Source organism: Eurytemora carolleeae, unplaced genomic scaffold (genome assembly GCF_000591075.1).
Source record: "Eurytemora carolleeae unplaced genomic scaffold, Eaff_2.0 scaffold487, whole genome shotgun sequence".
NCBI lineage: Eukaryota > Metazoa > Arthropoda > Copepoda > Calanoida > Temoridae > Eurytemora > Eurytemora carolleeae.
In genome coordinates, this window is record NW_019396430.1 from 173,618 (window position 1) to 195,667 (window position 22,050).

The 22,050-nt window shown below is 32.8% G+C and overlaps 1 protein-coding gene across 1 annotated transcript; it reads right to left on the minus strand.

The window, feature by feature from the left end:
- Positions 1-447: 447 nt before the first annotated feature.
- Positions 448-21,408, minus strand: LOC111703167 (kinesin-like protein kif7). Its single transcript, XM_023475041.1, has 28 exons — positions 21,375-21,408; positions 20,647-20,761; positions 20,220-20,310; positions 19,441-19,527; positions 19,213-19,258; positions 18,482-18,616; positions 18,048-18,152; positions 15,982-16,040; positions 15,311-15,397; positions 14,939-15,021; positions 14,504-14,568; positions 12,735-13,601; positions 12,377-12,482; positions 12,229-12,301; positions 12,028-12,100; positions 9,522-9,654; positions 8,466-8,814; positions 7,578-7,978; positions 6,654-6,999; positions 5,581-5,667; positions 4,911-5,060; positions 4,513-4,575; positions 3,483-3,736; positions 2,949-3,087; positions 2,409-2,535; positions 1,832-1,889; positions 1,399-1,483; positions 448-992 (listed from the first exon to the last, which is right to left on the minus strand). Exons 1-28 carry the CDS (start codon positions 21,406-21,408, stop codon positions 582-584), a joined length of 4,629 nt encoding a protein of 1,542 aa, XP_023330809.1. The 3' UTR covers positions 448-581.
- Positions 21,409-22,050: the final 642 nt, after the last annotated feature.

Below are 22,050 nucleotides of genomic sequence, written 5' to 3' on the forward strand. Positions count from 1 at the left end.
GCTTTATGTAAAACTTAGATTTTGACGGATTAGCTAAAATTAGGCTATTTCTAGCTAACTTATACGTAAGGTTAGCTAAAATTAGGTTAGTCTTAGTTGATGTTCAGATAGGGTTAGCTATAATTAAGTTATTCTTAGCTGAAAGAATTTAGGATTAGCTAGATTATCATAATATTAAGTTATTATTAGCTACATCTAATATGTTTATCTAAAATTTGTTTATTCTTAACTAACTCTCAGATAGGGTTAGCTAAAACCGTGTTATTCTTAGCTGACGATCAGATACGATTAGTTGGGTCAGCTAACATTGGTTCACTCTTAGTTAATGCTTAGGTCGGACGTTTAGATAGAGTTATCTCAAGTTGAGAACTAGGTCATTATTTGGTATTTCATTAATAGCAGCGCTGCACGATTTTTTCCATTTTTTAAGTTTTATATAAAGCTAAATTAGTCGTCTAAATACTTTTTATGTAGGGAGCCTTAGGATACATAGTAGAATGGGAAAATATACAGAGCAACATTTTTTTGGTACACCCTACTGAGTAAATGGGTAAATCATTGTAAGAAAAATTCTTGTTTCACTATCTTTTCTTTTTTCTTGTTTTCTGTCTGTCTAAGATGTTCTCCGGAGTGACAGGGTTCTCAATGATAAGCTTCCTGTGCTCCCTGGTTACAGTAGGTTTCGGAGTAACCTCCATCCTTCTCTGCAGCTTGGCAAGCTTTCTCTGGAACTGCTGGATGTGAGATTGTTCAACTACGCTCATCTCATCCTCACTCCGCTCCGTCCTAACCTCATTTAGTCGGTTAAACGTTCTAGAGTGATCTCTGGCGATCTCTATTTCTTGATCTCCGTTGCTCGCTGCTCGGAGATCTCTACAGATCTTCTTGTAATAATGAAGTTCTTTTTCTAAAGATCTTATTTTCTTTTCTTCTTCTCTGCCTCCTCCCCCGCCCTGTTCTCCTAGCTGCTGAACCAAATGGTTAATTTTCATCTGAAACAAAAACAAAAATAATCTTTTTCTCCAATCAGAGCTGACAACTTTAGAACTGTGGATATCGAGATAAAATGTTTTTCTCCTCTTTTTGTTAATTTCAAGATAATTTAATCTTTTGTTTATATCATGGAAATTGGAAAGTGTATTAAATTCAACCAATCAGAGTGTTGATTGCTTTACATTTGTCTATTAAGCCCTTAAAATTCAAACAAAAATCTAGATGCATAAATAAATCTACTTTAAATTATTAGTTTGTAAAATATAAACCATTGATATCTATATCATGCTTGATCAGACAAAGTTTTTAAGGATACCGTTGTGAATCGGGCAGTGCCATCTTTGCATTAAGGGTTACATGAAATAACGCTCACACTCCCTTTAAGTATAATTTTCTGGTGTTTACCTGGTATTCCCTCTGCTGTACCACAAGTCTTCTCTCGGCATCTAATTTACTTCGTTGTAAGGAATGCGCCAGATCTCGAACATATCTTGGTGAAATTAGTTGAATAAATAATCTAATATTAGGGTAAATATAAAGCTTGAAGTATAAATTTTTGTTCAGAAACTGAACAGAAATCTTAATTATTTCTCAAAATGTCCCAGGACAATTATGAGAAATAATATCCCAGAAGTTTTCCAATTACAGGAAAATACACGGGATATTAATTCTCTCAAAATGGAAAAAAATAAAATTATTCTTATCATTTTTCTTCTTCANAATTTTCTGCAATTCGGTCAGTTTAATTATAAATTATTTCGACACACCCGGATCTACATCTTACAGAGTGTCAAACATTTGAATTATAGATCAGTCCCTTTAAATAATGTTTGTTTACCTTCCTAATTCATTATATTGTTCTTCTACTTCCTCAACATGGACTTCCAGCTTCCTGCCTGACAAATATTAAATCAAATCAGACTTTTAGGGAGGTCCTAACTATCCACAATTCAATTTCGAGACGACTTTACTAAATCAAGACAACCTAAATTGGTCGAGGTCAATTTTATTAGCCGAGGTCAACTTGATTAGTCGAGGTCAACTTTATTAGTCGAGGTCAACTTGATTAGTCGAGGTCAACTTGATAAGTCGAGGTCAATTTTATTAGCCGAGGTCAACTTGATTAGCCGAGGTCAACTTGATTAGTCGAGGTCAACTTGATTAGTCGAGGTCAACTTTATTAGTCGAGGTCAATTTTATAAGTCGAGGTCAACTTGATGAGTCGATGTCATCTTTATTAGTGGAGGTCATCTTTATTAGTCGAGGTCAACTTGATTAGTCGTGGTTAACTTGATATGTCGAGGTCAACTTGATTAGTCGAGGTTAACTTGATATGTCGAGGTCATCTTTATTAGTNGGGTGAATTTGGATAATATTAAACCCTGAATATAAAATTAAAGTTGATTTTGTTTCACCTTCCATCCTGAGATCAAGTACTCTGATAAAGTATTTGTGTAGAAGAGATCTTGTCTCCCCGACCCCTAGATTGACCAGCCTGTCCACCAGGAGGTTACCACAAGGTATACAGTAGTCAATATTCCTCTACAATAACAAAATTTAACATTTAAAATACTGGAATTCAGGGTGATCTGGGACCCTAGAATTGTTCAGTGTAAATGGATCCATTTCAGAAATTGATTATTAAGCTACTGTTAAACTTTTAGCTTTGTAACAATATAATAAACACGTAAAAATACGAATGTCGTCTTTCTATTACAATTGCAAGGATTTCATTGTACATACAGAGAAAACCATAAAACTTATAGACACAAGTTATGACTTTAAATGCAATTGTGCAATGTAAATGGATTTATTTCACTTAATAAATAGATTATTATCCTATTAGTAAAACTTTTTGCTTTGTAACAATATCAAATAAACTTAAATTGCTTTCATGTCGTCTTTTTATTTCCAGTTTTAAGGGTTTCACTGCAAATAATTAAATAAAAACTTACCCCGAGTAAAACATCGTTTTTATAATCAATTGCGGCATCCACCGCTTCAATACTCTCGTCCAGCTCAACCATCCGGGATTCTTCCATGGGAGATAAAAACTTGAGTTCCTGTAGTTTATCATCGAGTTCTTGACGTTCCCTAAACATTGATGATAACAGTTCCCGGATTTGGACAGCTAGCTCCAATTTGATTGATTTTGATTTTCTAATTTGACCGATAAGAGATTGATTAATTTTAAAGAAAAGGAACCTAGTTTTTGACAGAAACTTTAATTCTAAAACCCTTTTATCTTTGCAACCCAATGATATTTCAAACCATGAATTCTGTTGGATCAAATAGTCTATGCATGAAAGGTTTACACCATTAAATTGCAATTTGGATTTAGAGTTTGAGTTTGTGGCAAAAAAATAATACAAATTTTAATATGCTTGATCCATATCTGCATTCTGCATGTGGGTTCTTACTCTGTTGGGATAAAACGCAGATAATCCTGTTTTAAAAATACAATAAATCCCATTAAAGAATTTGCATACCTAACAAATAGATCTCTGATGTTCCTGAGATCTTGGACCTGAGCTGGGATATCAGGTTGCATGAGATCCTGACCCAGGACTGGAGGTTTCATCACAACCATATCAGTCCCACCTGGGTTCTCTACTCCATCCTCCGTCTTGATCTGCATGAAGCTGGTTTCCTGCTCCTGGGACTGAATGAGCTTCTGCTTGCTGATGAGCTGCTGGTGAAGGGTTTGGTTCCTCTCCTCCACCTTCTTCAACCGCTCCTCCTCCTAATACAATATTTTCATATGTTTGACTATCAATACTGTTTAAAAAACCTTTGCTCTCAAACCCTAAAACTGAACTGTTGAAAAAAGGGAGATTATTAAAAGTATCATTTTCTATGAATGATTCCATCAAGTCATGAATATTGAATATAAGCGAAAAAAAAAGAAAACTATTTTGAAATATTTATTTTTTTTTCAAAAAAAATCAGTAAATCTTAAAGAAATGTTTCTGACCTGGATCCGGATCCATTTTTTCTCAGAGCGGATCCGGATCCGAACAAAAAGAAATGGATCCTCAGCACTGTTTGAGTTAGGTTGGTATGAAATAAGATGGGAATATTTGTGCTGAAAACTCAAAATCCTAATTACTTGATCTCATTAACCACTGTGGGAACTTTTAATTAGAGGATTAATGCTATAATCCCCGTATTTCAGTTTTTCCTTCAGGGTACAATTACACTGCGGATATCGAATATATTCCTTGAGGGTACAATTACACTGCGGATATCGAATATATTCCTTGAGGGTACAATTACACTGCGGATATCGAATATATTCCTTGAGGGTACAATTACACTGCGGATATCGAATATATTCCTTGAGGGTACAATTACACTGCGGATATCGAATATATTCCTTGAGGGTACAATTACACTGCGGATATCGAATATATTCCTTGAGGGTACAATTACACTGCGGATATCGAATATATTCCTTGAGGGTACAATTACACTGCGGATATCGAATATATTCCTTGNTATTTACAAAAAATAACATACCTTCAATAGCCAGTCCCGTTTCTCATTTATACTCTGGCTTTCATCTAGAGAAGCCTGAAGAACCTTTAGACAAGGAATATTTAAAAAACAAGCTAAGATATTAGATATTTTAACTATTTAAGTCACTTATCATCAATTTTTTTGGGTTGTATTATTGGAAAGAGCAGGGGTTCAAAATTTTAAAATTTATGAAATTTGAGGTAAAAGAAAATTAGACATTAAAGGGCAAATTTGTTCATCCTTACAAATACTTTTCCCTCAAAATAATCGTTCGTTTCCCTCTAAAAAATATACACCCCTTGCTCAGAGCGAGTAAATATGAGAATTATGTTTTTAAATACAAAATATATTATTGAGGTTTCTATTCTAATTTAAATGTTTTAAATATTATTCCGTTCCTTCTCCGTGTACTCCAGCCGTTGGTTAAGCTGCTCTATAACAGCTTTATCCTGCTCCAGTGCAGCTGCTAGCTCATACTTCCGCTGCTGCTGCTCATTGTAACGTAGTTTAAGGAGCTCATGCTGATCTGTTAACTGTTTGATACTATCCTGATCAAGAAATAACATTAAATCCGATTAGTTAAATAAACCTCTTCGATCATTGATTTATGTTTATGTTTATGTTAGCTCTAGCTGGACCAAATGTGCTAAATTTGTTTTAGTAAACCCGTGGGTTTAGAAGTACCTTGGCAAAAAAGTATAAGTTTTTAAACCATAACTAAAAATAGGATGTTTGATCTATACAAGGTTGAGATATTTTGTGCTACGAAGACGAAACTAAGTTTACTGCTAGTTTGGTCTCCAAGCCTCGGTATTAAAATGACCTGGCGCTATCCATAAACGTTAGAATAGATATTTTTCTCGAATATCCAAAAAGCATTGCATAAATATTAAATATAAAATATTTTTTTCTACAAATTTTCTACATTATCTATTCTGAACGATAGGGGTAGCACAAAGTTATTTTAAATACGGAGGCTTGGAGACGATTTCGCAGGGCTCATGTGGCGTTCCTGTACTCCCTCCCTAAGGGGGGGGGGATATTGATAGTTATGTTTTCAATGTATTCCTTGAGTTCACGTATTTGTCCCGCCTCGGGTTTAGTATATTCCAGCAATTGTTCTGTATTCTTCACCCTTTCTTTCAGTTCATCCACCTAGTATATATAAAAATATTAATTAAAAAGATTGTAAACGTAATTTCAAGTGATCCTTCACACAAGGATGACAATGCCAGACTCTCACCATTATTAGAGCCAAGCACTTTAAAACCTAGAAAAACGGCAACATATTCCACATTATTGATCAGATAAAGGTAATAAGGGACCATTGTGAGTCGGGCATTTTCAGCTTGAAATTACGCTTACAGTCCATTTAGTTAAGTTCTTTTTACAACATCAACATCTTTATTTCTAGTTTCTACAAACTGCATTCTTTTAAGAATTCAAGTCAGATATGATCCCCCTAGATCTCATACTAAACCAAGGGAAGTGGCGGAACTTAACCCTATTTTCGTTGTATTATAAGCTACAAGTCATGGTTCTTAAGTCTGTAGGTTGGTAGTAAATAATAATTATTATACCACATTTATCGGATTTACTACGTAGCCAAATCCGGAATATTTCTTGTTAATGTCACCCATTTTATGTAATAATTATGATATTCTACGAACCAAGTGACAATATCAAGAATTATTCACCGCAAACTTGATAGATAGATAGATCCACGAACTAAGTGACAATATCAAGAATTATTCACCGGGAACTTCATAGATAGATAGATCAATTTAAAATAAGAATTAACATATTAATTCTGGGAATGCGTTTAAATCCTCCAAGAATGTGGTATAATATTATTATGCGTAGGAAGAAAGTGTAATAATCAAAATTATTGTTATAATATTGAAAGAAAAACCGTGGAATAATTTTGATTATTCACCTCAGGCTGCGCCTTTCGGTGAATAATCAAAATTATTCCACGGTTTTTCTTTCAATATTATAACAATAATTTTGATTATTACACTTTCTTCCTACGCATAATATATTATTAATAGTAATAATATTTCTGATCGTCTTTTATTTGAGGAAAATTTTTTCAATTAAAGATTAAAAATGACATTTACTTCCATATTATGAAAACAAACCTGTTTCTTGTATTTATCAACATTCTTCTTGTAATCTAGATGTAATGAGGTTGAATCTGAATCTGCAGTTGATGTTTTCTCCACCCTGCGTAGTATACTCTGAGCTGAGAACAGATCGCGTTGAGTTCTCCGCAGTTCTCTCTCAAACTCTCCAAGCTTCCGTTCAAGTCTCCGTCGTACTTCCTCCGACTCCTTACCAGCCTTAGTTAGGTCATTGATGAGTCCCTCCTTGGCCCTGATCACCCCCTTGAGGTCTCCCAGCTGGGCGGTCATTAGGTCCAGATTGTCTGAGACAAGTTGAACCTCTCCTACCTGACTTCGGGTACTGCTTGACAACTTCGCAAGTCTAGGAAAATTTAAATCAAAAAATGAATGTTTCTCTAATTTTAGATTTCATAAAAACTGAGACCTTGGCAAAAATCATGAAAATATCAAATTTGTTATGTCCTGTCATTCATTCATGACCTAACCCAGTCTTAAAAATATACAAAAATTAACAGTGTTAATCCTGAGCAATCAATTAATCAAGTGTACCCAATTAACTGACTGGTTTTAATTTGTTGGTAAAAGTCACAAGATTAAATCAAGAGAGTCTTGATCTTGCTAAACTTGTTGCTTGACTAGAGATTAGGAAGAATTTTTTCTCACATAGAGTTATTGACCTATGGAATTCTTTAACCGATGATATGAAACATGCATAAAATCCACTACAATTTAAACTACTGTATGATAAGGATCATTGAGAATGGAGTGGCAGCTGATATGAGAAAAACTGAAGCTACATCTGATCTAAAGCAGACCACACATGGAGAAATCAAGATATTCTCAACATTCCTAGATGGAAAATGGAGAATCACCTCTCAAGTATCAAGTAAGTAACTTACTATAATTTAAAATCCAAACAAAATTTCTTAATTTGATTACCTTGCATTAAGCTCTTTTCTTTTATCACAATCTAGTTTATCACATTCAAGATCATTCTCCGACTTAAGGTCTTCTTCCTTTTTTTCCGTATCATCCCTAAGGTCTATCAAGTCTCCTACATCCTGGTCGACTTCAGCTAGATCATTACATGCTGATACATTGCGTGTTTCAGGTTCTGTTTTAGTAACAATTGAACTATCTACAGAAAGAGAGCCCAGCTCCTTAGCATGGAAACTAGTTTGAGCTTGGACACAGGTTTCTATCTCCTGATCTTCACCACTGGGATCGCTTGTGTATCTGGTTACTTGAATACTTGCAATTATGTTTCGGACCTCAAGATCTTCAAGCAGATTTTTCCGATAGGTTTCAACTAAAGCTGAGTTCTGAGATTGGAATTCATCCTGAAAAATCAGTACAATTTTAAATCAATATTACAAGTTTGATAAACCATAGAGTTTTATGGAGACCTTAAGCCTATTTTATATCGCGGTAAATCACCAAATTCGAATGTGTCAAAAAAATTCAAATTTGAAAAATAAAAACGCCAAAGCCCAAAAGTATACTGTTGTGTCTATCTGAGATAGACACTTTAAGTAAATTGTTAAAGGTATTCGCATTACCTTTCTTTTATTTGAACAAATTATAAGTCACAAAGCTTTAGATTTGGCCAATGAGAGACCAGAAAAATTACATCTTCTAATATGTTTTAAACTCAATTTTAGATAAGGTTAATAAACTAGTTCTGAGACTGAATTTAAAAAATTTGAGCCGCGTCTCAAATTTGAACTCAATTGGAACAGGTTTTTGGCGTTTCAGCAATATGGTTTAAATTCTTTAAATTCGGCCTCTGGGAAGTTACTGTCCAACAATTGAAAAAAGATTCTGAACCTGAATATTGAGTAGTTTAGTCTCCAGCTGAGAGCAGGTAGAAGCTTCAGATCCAAACTCATTCGAACTCTGAGAACTTTTTTCGCTCTCTACACTCACCACGCAGTCATCACTTGTCACACTCAATCCACTCATTAAACTCTCTTGACTCAGTAAACTCTGGACTGAATCCATGGAGTTAAAACAGTCTGAATCCTCTGTAGAGGATCCTGAGAGGGAGGAGAGGTTTGATAGGTTGGATCCGTCCTCAGACTCCTCTGGAATCTTCTCAAGTTTATCTCCCTCACCGCTCTTCTTAATCGCCTGCTCAGACTCTTCTTTTCTGCAAATCCAGGTCTGTATGTCAGATCTGATAACATAAATTAATTTCAGAATCAGATTACAGCTCAAATACTTACTAAAACCCACAGGCCCCTTACATGAAGGTTAGACGTTACTTTAAAGGTAATTCTTTGTTAATTTTAAGATTCCAAGTAGGGGTGTATATTTTCTCAAAAAATCATATTTCTTCCACACCCTTTCAGAAAATAATTTTTTTTTTTCCCGGCAAGTATAAATGCTTTAATAGGGTTTAATTCACAGAATTGGGGGGTAAAAAATTCATTTTTAAGCAAAAAGTATCAAAATGAATGAAAAAGTTGCCTTTTGATGTCCAGTTATTCATTCCCCCCCCCCCCCACAAATTATCAAAAATAAGTATAGACCACTGACTCCAACACAACCTTATATGAAGGAAGAGAAAATTTAATGAATATTGCTTGACATAATTGACAACTAAACTGATTTTAAATTTCTATGGCGAATTCCTGAAGCAATAAGACATGTGGTGTATTTTTTGAAGATCTCTGGGGGAAATAACGTGAAAAATCAAGTTTTTACATTGTTTATCTTTCACCCTCCTACCTCTAAAAATCATCTATTTTCCCCCGTTGAGTGAATAAAACCCTAAAATGTTTGAGCTCAGTGCTAAAGTACATGACAGGGGGGGATACTTTTCAGGAAAATATACACACCCTGGATTAGATATAGCTTTTACTCAAATGACTGAAGAGTTACCTAGCAGTTGATTGGAGGGTTTGATGAGAAGAAATATTACTGAGTATATTTTCCGCCCCAGAGACCAGGGTTTTGTACTGACTAGCGGCAAAATGAAGATGAAACATAGATTCATCCTTCAATGATCTCTCATCTACACAATCCAAACCATTTACACAAATTATTGATATTTTTCTACTAATTTCCTATCAATGAAATCAGGGTTAAAAATCTTGCAGAACTACTGAACAATAATCTTATGTTTATCATCAGTTCAGTTTATCGTTGTGGTTTGCTTTTGAAGCAAAATAAATGTAGAAATTGATTTCTAGTTCTTTACCCAAGAAGAATCCATCTTATGAGGAAAAATAATGCATTAATGGAAATTCTTAAACAAGATGAAATAATCTTGCTGTATTCTTTAACGAAGGCTGCAGAGTGCATGAAGATTATTTCATTGAGTTTAAGAACTCAATCATAACATTTTTATCCTCATAAGATTAATATTATATCATATTTGAGAGGTTCCATGAGCACATACAGAAGAATATATATTTATAAAAACTCCTGGAGAAATACAACTATTTGAACTGGTGAAAAGTTGACATTAAGCTCTTGTTCTTGCTATCTCTGTATTTTTTATTTTCTTGTTTTACAATGTTATGATGTTAGAAACCCTTTAATAAGTAAAAGTTGATTCTTCATTTTCATTAGAAAATGTGGTGTGGTGTGATTGTCTCCTTAGTTAAGTTTGTTTACCAATTTTTAGTGCATTTGATTTTTTTTCAAGTGGATGCTATATTTATATAAAGCATGTTGAATGTACCCCGAGTTTTTAAATGGGGAGGAGGTAGAGAATAGTAGTGGGTTTTCTTTATCTACTAATCAACATAGTGAAGTCATTTATAGAAGAAATCAATTGCTGGATATTAGATTGTCAGGACTAGGGTTAAGATTAAAATGGAAATCTTGAGTTAAGGTGTTTTAATACTTCTAAAAATGAAAAAGGTAAGTGAGCATGAAAAAGTAAAATCCGAAAGGTTGCAAATAAGATTTATGCTCTGACTATCACTGTTTTTTTATTTTTGAAATGTTTTAAAATGTTTTTTGAAAACCATTTGATAAGTAAAAATTGGTTCTTAATTTTAAAGTAATGCATGTGGTGTGATTGTTTCCTTAGTTTAGTTTGTTTGTTAACCAATTTCTAATGAATTTGCTCGTTTTTCAAGTTGATTCTACATTTAGATACAGCATGTTGAATGTGCCCTGAGTTTTTTTTAGATGGGGAGAAGGTATTGTAGTGGCTTCTCTTAATCTACTGAACAAAATCGTCAAATCATTTACAGAAGAAATCATTTCCTGGATGTTAAATCCTAAATCTTCCAAAAAGATGAGAAAGCAGGTTTTCCACCAAGAATCAGTTCGACATGAACTTATGAAGATCCTTGTCTTTTATTCATGAAGCAAGATTTACTGGTTTGTTTTCATTCCTATGGATTGCTAAGACCCCACTAAAAGTTTGTGACACTAGTATTTCAATGATAAGTTTTTATAAACTAACATTTTTGGTTTTGATTGCGGTTTCACTTCATCATCTCGAGCTATGCGAGATATGGTGACTGCTGATTCAGGCTGAGGTACTTTAAAACTTTATAAAGTAAAAAAACAATTAATTGAAATTGTGAAGACATGACCAACCTTTCCATTTTTGAAAAGCTCTGACCGTACTATTATAAATATGCAGAGATTGGCAAAATCTCACCAAACTTGATTTGCAATAAAGAAAAACTAAAAACAAATTGAAAAAAGTAGGCAGTCGGGCAGTATGCTTTGAGACTCGGTAGTTTGATGAAAATGGCCAATGGAAGGCTTAAAGTTTTAAGTACATGGTTAATTTTTTTTTGGAAAGGTAAGAAAATATTAATTAAACATTAGGGGTTCCACTCTTCTGTCAGGACTAAGGTTAAGATTTAAATAGAAATTCCTGAATTAAGATATATCAATACTTCAATAAACGAAAAAGGTAAGTGAGCATGAAAAGATAAGTAAGCATGTTTTAATAAACTAAAAAAGGTAAGTTTGCATGCATTAATATAAAATAAAAGGTGAGTGTGCATGTTGTCAGTACAAAATAATTAAGTTAATATCAATATTGATCTATGCTGAAAAGATCAATATAAGGAGCGTGTAAGAATGAATATTCCTCAACTAGTGTAATAATTTCCATTCTTTAATGCTCAGAGCGTGAAAGAATATACATTCTTTCACGCTCTGACCATGTAATAATTTCCATTCTTACACAGTCTAAGCGTTAAAGAATGAAAATTCTACACCTAAAGTGTAAGAATAAGCATTCTGAAACGCAAGGAAGCGAACAATAATAAAATTGTTCCTCCTTAACCATGTAATAATGGGAATTCTTTCACAATAGGTATACTGCTATGGAACCGAACAGATATGATAGCTATCTATCTATGTATGAACTTTCTGGTAATATTCCTTTACAATAAGAAAATGGTTTACATTCCTATAATATTGTTAGATGCAGGCTTTGGTTTAGTCAGGTTGTCTGTATCCTTACTGGGAAGTATCATGTGACCCTAATTAATAAAAATATGATAAGTTTCGGAGCCCTCTCAGTAACAAACAAATTTGACCCTCTTCTAGGACTTACAAAATGGAATTTAGGATTTATTGAATAGATCAATCAACTGATCAGATATTCTACCTGGTTCCCCATCAGCTGAGTATGAGATGCAAAGCTAGGAAGAGACATTGATTCACACAAGGATGAATTAGATCTAAAAAACAACTATTAGAAACTGAAATTTTGATATGTTGTGAAGTTTTACCAATCTATTGGAAAAATGGTCTACTTTGATATGAACTGAGAAGGCAGGTACATGTTGACCCCAAGAGGAGACTGCATTGGAAGTGGAGAAACAGTGGTGGGAGTTGTTCTGGTGCTAATCAACTGCCCATCTGAAAATAATAATAATACAGGTGGGAAATATATACACAGCTTTAATAATCATATTTAAATAATTTCATTTTTTCTTCCAAGTTTCAGTCTTTCTAAAGAACCAAAGTTAGTTGATCTCATTTGCAGTTGTGGGAAGATAAACTCATCTCTCATCGGTTAAATCCTAAGCTCTAACTATGTATAGAGCAATTGCCAGCTTAAGCTGTAATAAAAACATCATAAATAAAATTTGTATATAAAAAGTAACTAACCGTGAGGAGAATTGTGATGGCTGGACATCTGTGGAGTATAGAACATATTGCTAGTTGGGTGCATCCTGTGGCCTAAATCCTCTAGTGGAGTTGAGGTCCAGTATTGAGGATGGTGACCAGGAGTAGAAGGGTGATTGATAAGCTGGTGGTTAGGTGGATGACTATTTGAATGAGTATTATCAATCGGAGAGTTAAATTTAGGAACTGGATGACTGGTTGAGTAAGGATGTGAGTTAGGCACAGGTAGCCTTGGATAATGGAGCTGGTGAGTAATGGGACTGTGTTGAACCTGAGGAATGTAAGTTGATTGATTTGAAGGATCGAATGGAGAATTTTGATGGTTTTGATTTTGAAGGTGAAATGTTGTTGGACTAGGAAAAAGATTAACAGTGTTGTTCCCCTTGAAAAGATTTCCTTGCTGAGCTCTGTATTCTTTCATATTTATAAACTGATTACCATTTCTCGCTACAGAAGGGTTCTCTGTTGGAAACTCCATCTTGGGTGCCATCATGTTGTTTTGTAAAATCATGTTGTTTGGTGAAATCAAGTTGTTGGCTGACATCAAGTTGTTGGGTGACATCAAGTTGTTGGGTGACATCAAGTTGTTAGGTGACATCAAGTTGTTTGGTGACATTAGGTTGTTTTGTGTTACATACTTGTTTGGCGCTATTATTCTATTTTGCGACAATAAACTGTTTGGGGACATCAAATTGTTGTGCAACAACACATTATTCTGATGAATGGTATTCATGTTAGGTGCTGTGTTATTAATTAGAAGGCCTAGTTGTTTTTGTACTGCTAAATCCCTAGGTAACAATCTATTGCTGTTATATCCGAATGCAGGATGTATTGGAACCTCATCCATGTCTAAACACAAGAAAAAACTTGTAGTCTTTCAGTCAGATATTTATTGGTGCAGTAAAATTCCAAACTCAAGGTTTTAGATATTGCAGACATTTTTATCATTTGTTTTAATCTAAGTAATGGCCTAATTTAAAGTCTTAAAAATTCCATTTCCTCTCTTTCTTTTATTATTCAGTGCTCAGGATCCATTTGATTTTGATGCCGATCCGGATCCGGATTCTGGATCCTCACTGGTAAAAAATGGATCCAGATCCAGGTCATTTCTTTAAGATTTACTGAATTTTTATAACAAAAAATAATTTTCAAATTCTTTGTTTTATTTTTTTCGCTTATTTTTATCGTAAAACTTGATGACCATTCAGAAATGAGAAAATTTTTATAATCTCTCTTTTTTCAAAAGTTCAGATTTGAGCTTAGGATTAGTTGTTGGTTATTATTTTATCCCTTAGATCCGGATCCATGGATCCGCATATTTTTGTGGATCCGGATCCGGATCCAGGAAGCCAAAATCTTGCGGATCCAACAGATCCGGATCCTAAGCACTGCAGTTTTATATAAACTTTCTTCTCAAGGATTTAGTCTTTGACAAGATTAGGTTGGTTGTTTCCCTTCGATTGATTGATCAATTAATCAAAGTTTGTGAACACCCTACTGTCCACACTCCACATATCAAACTCAAGATGACTTTACTAAATCAAGAAAGAGATATGGACTCATGTTGGTGACAAAAGAAAAAATAACTTGGCTTTAAATTTGAATGACTACAGTATGTATAAGCATACAACCAGAGGAGTACCAGCTAAGTAATGCAGTTTTTTGTCAAACTACAGATAATTTTATTATTCTCACTAACTTCTGGAATTCTGATAAGTTTTTAACAACTGTATTGCCTAAAATATATTCACCTGTTTCAATGAGATGATTAGGAAAGTTTGGTTGACCATTTTCTTTCCCAGGAACCAAATCAACCCTTTGAAATTGAGATGCAAGTTATTTCTAACTAGCTGTTAAGTGAATAATACAATAACAAATTTGCTTATTTATGAAAATTAACAATCAATTCAAAATTAAATAGTAGGTCAAAGCATTTAAATGTAATTTTTATTGCCACTCCCCAAACAAAATAAATGCAGGGCTACCAAGTTACCCCTCTTTAGAAAACATTAAACAATGAAAACAATCAAGTTGTTTAATTTTCATAAAACTTTAATTTTGTTATTTTTTTTTTTTGGGGGGGGGAGGTCTTGATGAGAATTGAAGAGAAAATGGTTGGTCAAGAGAGAAGCCAATTAACATAGATTGTTAGAATTATATAGTGAAAATATCTGTACTCTACCCACCTGTAAATATTTGGGGATGGATTTGTTCTGATATTTGCTGCTCTGGATGCAAACAAAAGAGAGCTGAGACTTTCCTCATAGTCCTTTAAGAATTTTAGAAATAAATCAATCAATCAAACTAGTCCTTTCAATTGAGCAATCAATCATTTCAATTGACTTTTTGTTTGATGTATGCCAATCCTTCAAATAATAAGAGAAATATGAAAGACTTTTTTTTAATTGAACAACCGACCGGCTGACCAATTGATTTTTAATTATTTTACAAGCAATCAACTGATCAACCAACCAACCAACAAGCACACAAAAAGACATCACCTGACCAACACCAACAAACCAGAAATCAGACTGAACAATTAATTTGACTGAAAAAACCTTTGATAATGGAGAGATGGTTGTTAAAAGGTAGGTAACTGAGTTTCCACTAAGGGCTGGTGCTAACAGTCGAGTCAGTAAACTATCCTAATATAGAAGTTCAGGGTTAGAATAGTAGACAAGTTCATCAGCTTCTCTAATAAAAAATGTCAATGTTAGAATAGTAGACAAGTCTATCATCTTTTCTAATATAGAAGTCAGGGCTAGAATACTAAACAAGCCTATCAAGTTTTCTATTAATAGAAGTCAGGGTTAGAATAGTAAACGAGCCTGTAAGCTATTATAATATAGAAGTCAGGGTTAGAATAGTAAACAAGCCTGTAAGCTATTATAATATAGAAGTCAGGGTTAGAATAGTAATTAAGCCTGTAAGCTATTATAATATAGAAGTCAGGGTTAGAATAGTAAACGAGCCTGTAAGCTATTATAATATAGAAGTCAGGGCTAGAATAGTAAGCAAGCCTATCAACTTTTCTAGCATAGAAGTTAGGGTTAGAATAGTAGACAAGTCTATCAGCTTTTCTAAGAAGTCAATGTTAGAATAGTAGACAAGTCTATAAGTCAGGGTCACACAATTCACACCTTAGCCATAAATGAAAATCAATTTAGAGTTGGAAGTTATTTAGCGGTTTTATTCTTATTAAATAATATAACTGTCAGCTTGTATTAACCTGGAAAGGAACGTAGGAAACATTACGTCTCGGATCACCAAGTGCTGACACAACATTTCCTAATCATATTTCACAGGTGAGAACGGTCAAATTTTCGTCCAATTGGTTAATTCAATTCAATCATAAATTTTAAATTTGAAAGCCTAGATTATAGTTTAGTTGTTATTGTTATCCATTTAATTGTTATGAGGATTCGGAGCCAGATCCAGGTTATTCTTTCAAATTTACTAAATTGTCTTACAAAGCAAAATTTTCTAATTTTGTCTTATTTCTTTTGCTTATTTCTATCCTAAAACTTGAACCATTCATAAATCAGGAAATTTTAATAAACGTTCTCATTTTTTATTAGTTTAGATTTAGGTTGAAACAAAAATTATTTTTTTGCAGTTTTGGTATATATTTTGCCTCTAGGATCGGGATCTGTGGATCTGAATATTTTTGCGGATCCGGATCCAAGCCAAAATCGTGCGGATCCAACAGATTTGGATCCTAAGCACATGTTTAAAATAAATAAATATCTTTTTGACCATTAAGCCCAGGACAGAATCACCTAGAATCAAATCAAGGTGAATATTGTACACTAACTTCACCAAAAATTCCACTTTCAGACATTTGGACACATCAAGTTTGCAACAACCAGTTTTTAAATCAAAAATCTGCCATAAATAGTATCTGAAGTTCCTAAAATCTACCACATATAATATCTTTAGTTCCTAAAATCTGCAACAAATACTATCTATAGTGCATAGAATCTGCCATAAAAAGTATCTCTTTTGATAAATTTGCCTCAGTAAAGTCTTACATTTGCCACAAAATTCCTAGATGACCTCTGACCCTATAAAACCAGACACAACATAAAAATTTTTAAGAACACTTTTTTACAATCCCACAAAAATTGGAAAAATATGACAAGTTTTTTGCTTAAGATAAGCTTTTTCTTCTCGACTTGTTGTGTTTGTTGTAGCCAATCATCGAATACTTTGATACTCTTCTTCTTTTAATCTTAGGAAAAGCACAACTGCTTTCATTAGTCATCTTATTTGACACCTCAAAAATTTCCCGAAACCTGAACCATAATGCAAACCGCATGCAAATTTTAATAGTTACTTTAAGAGAACATTTGAATCTTAAATATGTTAAAAAATATCATTAAAGCAAAAACTAAAAAATACAAAAAATACTCAACATTATATTTTACTTCACATTGTCCTGATCTAAACAGTAAACATGGAACTATTATACAGTACAAATAGTTTAACCGTTTAGAATAATGCAACAAAATATTTTATCTTTTAAAAAAATGAGATGACTTAAAAATGGAATTCGTATATATTTTTCCTAAACTAATCAACTGAAAATCAATCTTCAGAAGTAAATTACACTTTTTCTGACATAGGATAATAATTACACACCCCTCTTTCTGGCTGGGATCCTCTTGAAAAATGTCTCGAAACCCCACTTTTATCATTTATAAATTGAATTCTTATCTATCTTCTGAACCTGATATAATAAAAGGTAAGACGAAATATAGATACAGAAGGAGGTATGAAGATTGAAATCAGAACGTTGAATAAAATGTAAGAGGAACTATCTGATCAGCTATAAAAACAAGAATTTGTTGTTCATCATATTTTTAAGTGAAAATAAAAATGTCGAGAAAAAATTTTGAAGGTGAATTTTTTTAAAAGAACATTTAAAATCATATCGATAAAAAAATTTCTAGGTGAAATTTAAGAACTTTTTCCCTCGAAAAATTAAAAACTTTAAGAATGAATTGCTGTTTTTAAGTCAAATTTTAAATTCAAGAACGGGGGCAACTATGACGCAATGAAGACGACTTTTCTTTTAAAGTTTTGATTACTAACAAGCTTTACTCAAGTTAGTTTACAAGCAAACAAAGGAAAGCTGTTAAAAAACAGCTTCTTTTTGTTTCCATAGTTCTGTAGTTCCATGCTGTTAGAAAGCTAGGTAGAAATGTAAATTGAAATCGTCTTTTTATTTTATTTAAATGACGACTGTATCTGCTTGTACAATGCCTAATAAACTAGCACTGGCTTAGCACTTACCTAGAGTTAGAAGACCTAAGTTTATGCCTCCGTTGGTTTGATTAAGCTGATCACTTGAAGCTAATTCTATAAACTCAATACAGGATTCTTTACACACAGGATACCCTAAATCAAATCAAATCAAATCAAATCAAATCAAATCAAATCAAATCAAATCAAATCAAATCAAATCAAATCAAATCAAATCAAATCAAATCTTGGTTTAGACAACACTCTATGACCGAAACAAATGAATTTTGATGACTTGAGGGGGGGGGGATGAAAATATTTGGACATCAAAGGCAATTTTTCTCATTCTTTCTGATACTGACCAATAATTTCCTCCTAAAAATCATTTATTTTCCCAAATCATTTATTTTTTTTAATTTAGCGAATAAAAAAGAGAAAAAATACATAATACATTATACAACCCTGCAAAAGCAACCATGACACACCTTGTGATATGTAAGACTGTTTGAGCGTGATGTTGAATATACTGTGAACAGGAGGATGAAGGGAGAGGGGTAGAGGGGAGGAGATCTGGAGATTTGGTAGAAACTCGGGTAGATTACTCTCATTAAAGGATTGACCTGATATTAATAATATGTTTATGTTTTTATGTTTGGATTATGTTCAGGGTTCGTGGTGGAGAATATAAAAGAATTTCTGGTTATTGTACAATGATATTCATAAGGATACAAACACATTACACATATCTCAATATTATACAGATAATATTAAAGTCAATATTTACAAATATCTAACACATCAAATGTACACAAATAAAGGACTTTTTTTCTTTAGAAGATTCACTGTTATTTTTTCTTTGTTTTTACGATAATTTTGTTTTTGGTCTTACTGTTTTTTTTTGGCTCTTTTTGCTATTTTATAAAAAGAAAAACACATGAAAATGCTTCTTTAAACAGAAACTAGAACAGATTAGAAGTTTTTACATATAATTCTCATTTTTTTACAAGTTTATCTTTCATAGATTAATGATCACCTCAAAATCTAAGTTTTTATATTCAGACTTCTGCCAATTTGATCTGCTTTGAAACAAATTGTAAATAATATTGTCTGTTCTTCGCATTTGTTTCAACTTTTTTACATTTATTCAAAAAAGAACTCGTTGTCTAAATCTTCAAAATATAAAAGTTTACAAAGCGGCGAAACATTAAAATGTTACCTATGTCTAAACATGTGAGAACTTCTGCAATACTCGAACACTCAACCTGAACAAAATTTTACATAAAACTTCATTTCCAAAAGTTCTAATCTAAAAGGTTAAAAAACAATTCATAAATTAAATATGCATTTTCCGAGTCTAAAAGATGATTTAGGAGGATGGGTTAAATAATAATATTTTTACAGGAGGGGTAAAAATATCAATAGTATTGTTTTACTCTTTGTTTACCTTTGTGAGTCCCTGAAGCCTGGTTGTACCGGACTGATCTTCTACAAACTGTACTGTACATGAACCCTCAGCTAGTAAATCTTTCACCTATACAAAACAAGTCAGGGGTGTAGAATTTCCAGAATTTAAGATTTGAGGATAATCAATGAAAAATTGGACATCTAAAGGAAAGTGCATCCTGTTTGATAAATACACAAAAATGCATGTATTTTCCCCTAAATACCTTTTAGTTTCCCCAGTTCAGCAAATATAACCTTAATAAAACTCCGCTCCATAATTGAAGAAAAAATAAGAGAGATGGATAGAAATCCGCCGGGAATATTTTCATATCCGAAGAAGCAATAACTATGAAATCTGCGCCATAGTTTATAATATATATGAAGATTTTAAGGGTCTGTAAACATAAGGGCCCTCCGTGCAATGATGACAATGCCTAAGTCCCAACGGTACCCTTAAACCTGTGTCTGGTCAATTAGGAATTATAAATCAATTTTAAAAATTATAAAAAACTAAAAGATGTTCATTGTAGTTTCTCTGCAAAAATCACTTGTGCATTTCTACAGCAGGATTCGAGGGTACCGTTGTGAATCGTGCATTTCTACAGCAAGATTCGAGGGTACCGTTGTGAATCGTGCATTTCTACAGCAAGATTCAAGGGTACCGTTGTGACTTGTGCATTTCTAAAGCAGGACTAGAGGGTACCGTTGTGAATCGTGCATTGTCACCTTTGCATGGAGGGTCACTTGAAATAACGTACTTACAGTCTATAAATAACTAACCTCCTGGTTGTAAACATGTATATAGGAAGCTAGGACAGTAAACTTTATTTGAGATTGGGATTGGAAAGACTGGAACAAAGATCTAACAAACCTGAACAAAAAGTAAATATCAAATAATAAAATTTAATAAACATTTAAAAATAAACGAAATTTTTTATAAGTTATGAACTTAATTTAGAAATTAACTAATACAATATATAGTAAGCAGTCAAAAGCAAACATATTAAAGGTTTTTTTTTGGAAAATTCTGAAGGTGAAATAAAAATAATAAACGAGAAGAGTAAAGCCAAAAATATTTGTTTCTATAATCCGATGTTAACTAACATCGGATTTTTTGTACAAGTCGATGTTATCTTAAAATTTTCTTCCCTGTCTTTCCTTTCAATAATTCCAGAACATTCTCTTTAATTATAAACATGAAATATACCTTGGAATACACCCAAACTGTTCCTCATGAAGTGCTGGGGTGAGATCTGGGCCAACAAGGGAATATGTTTTCCCAGTTCCCCCACCCCCGTAACACACAACTAAAATAATATTAACTATAATACAGGGTGAGTAAAAAAAGTGTGATTTGCGGCGCCTGGTGCAAAATTGTACATTTTTTTGTGCAACTCTTCTATATGGTGTTTTTCAAAATAAATCAGCGAACCTTTTTTTCTCAAAATCAAATGTTTAGAAAAGCAAAAATGTGTATATACATTTTTTCTATCAAATTCTAAAATTTTATAAAGATTAAGTTACAGAAAATTCGCAAAATTGTAATAACAAAATTCGCAATTTTCAGTTCTGTTATATTTTTAACGGAAATATTACTTTGTTCAATGGTTCTTAAGGTTTCAACTGAACAGCGTATATTTATTACTTTAGAATATACAAAGAAGAAAGGAACTAGAGAATTTAAATAACTTTTCCATAAAAATCAGACCAGAACAAAAAATTGCGAATTTTCTGTGATTCTGTAATTCTGTAATATTTTTAAAATTTTAGATTTTGATAGAAATAATTTATAAACAAATTTTTGCTTTTCTGAACTTTTGATTTTGAGAGAAAAAAAGGTTCGCGGATTTTCTTCAAAAATTAAAATCAAAAATTTTCAAAAAATATTGAAAAACACCATACAGGAGAGTCCTTGACAGTCCTTATAAGATCTACTTGAAAATATTCCAGACAAATAATTCTCCCACATTATAAATAAATCATAATATGTTGAAGGGAAAGGCTGAAAGCTGGATTGAAAAATGTCTTCCTGGGAACAATTCCAGGGATAAACATAATCAAATGTAAATAATCGGTCAGGTCCTGGAAAAAATGTTTAAAAAATTAAATTCTAGTTAGTTCCAAATCATTTAAGACTTTTTTTGGTTAAATTGCTCAAACCAGAAAACATTTCCTTTTGGAATAACATGCCGCTCGAAAATAGTTAAATTTGTTTTTAATATTTCTTTTATTAAAGCAAAATTTTCATTATTCTTTTTCTTAAATTGATAAGACCAATAAAAAAAATTGAGTTTAAAATTCAGATTTGTGTTTTAAGAACAGCATTTAATGGTAGATATTGAGAGATATTTGCCGTTTGAAGGATAAAATTTGAACATTGATAATCGCATTCAGTCAGAAGTCTGAACTTGATCACAATATATCAAGGGTATAACCACTAAATGATATCGAAGAAGGATTAAAATAATCCTTAGATCTGCATGAGATGAAGATCAATGCTTGATCCCAAGATTCGGAGATCAATGCTTGATCCCAAGATTCACACCACTAAAGTTTTCACAATTCTGAACCTGAATTTCCTAAAAATTGTTGTTACCTAATTGTAGCTGGT

Bases quoted from the DNA above. Each gene is read 5' to 3' on its own strand.
- LOC111703167 (XM_023475041.1), bottom strand. From the start codon at position 21,408: ATGTGGGAGAATTATTTGTCTGGAATATTTTCAA. The intron at 13,602-14,503 runs GTGAATATATTT...TCTTGTGTTTAG, and splicing joins TAATCATCTCATTGAAACAG to ACATGGATGAGGTTCCAATA. The intron at 9,655-12,027 runs GAATGTAAACCA...TGGATTGTGTAG, and splicing joins TGCATCTAACAATATTATAG to ATGAGAGATCATTGAAGGAT.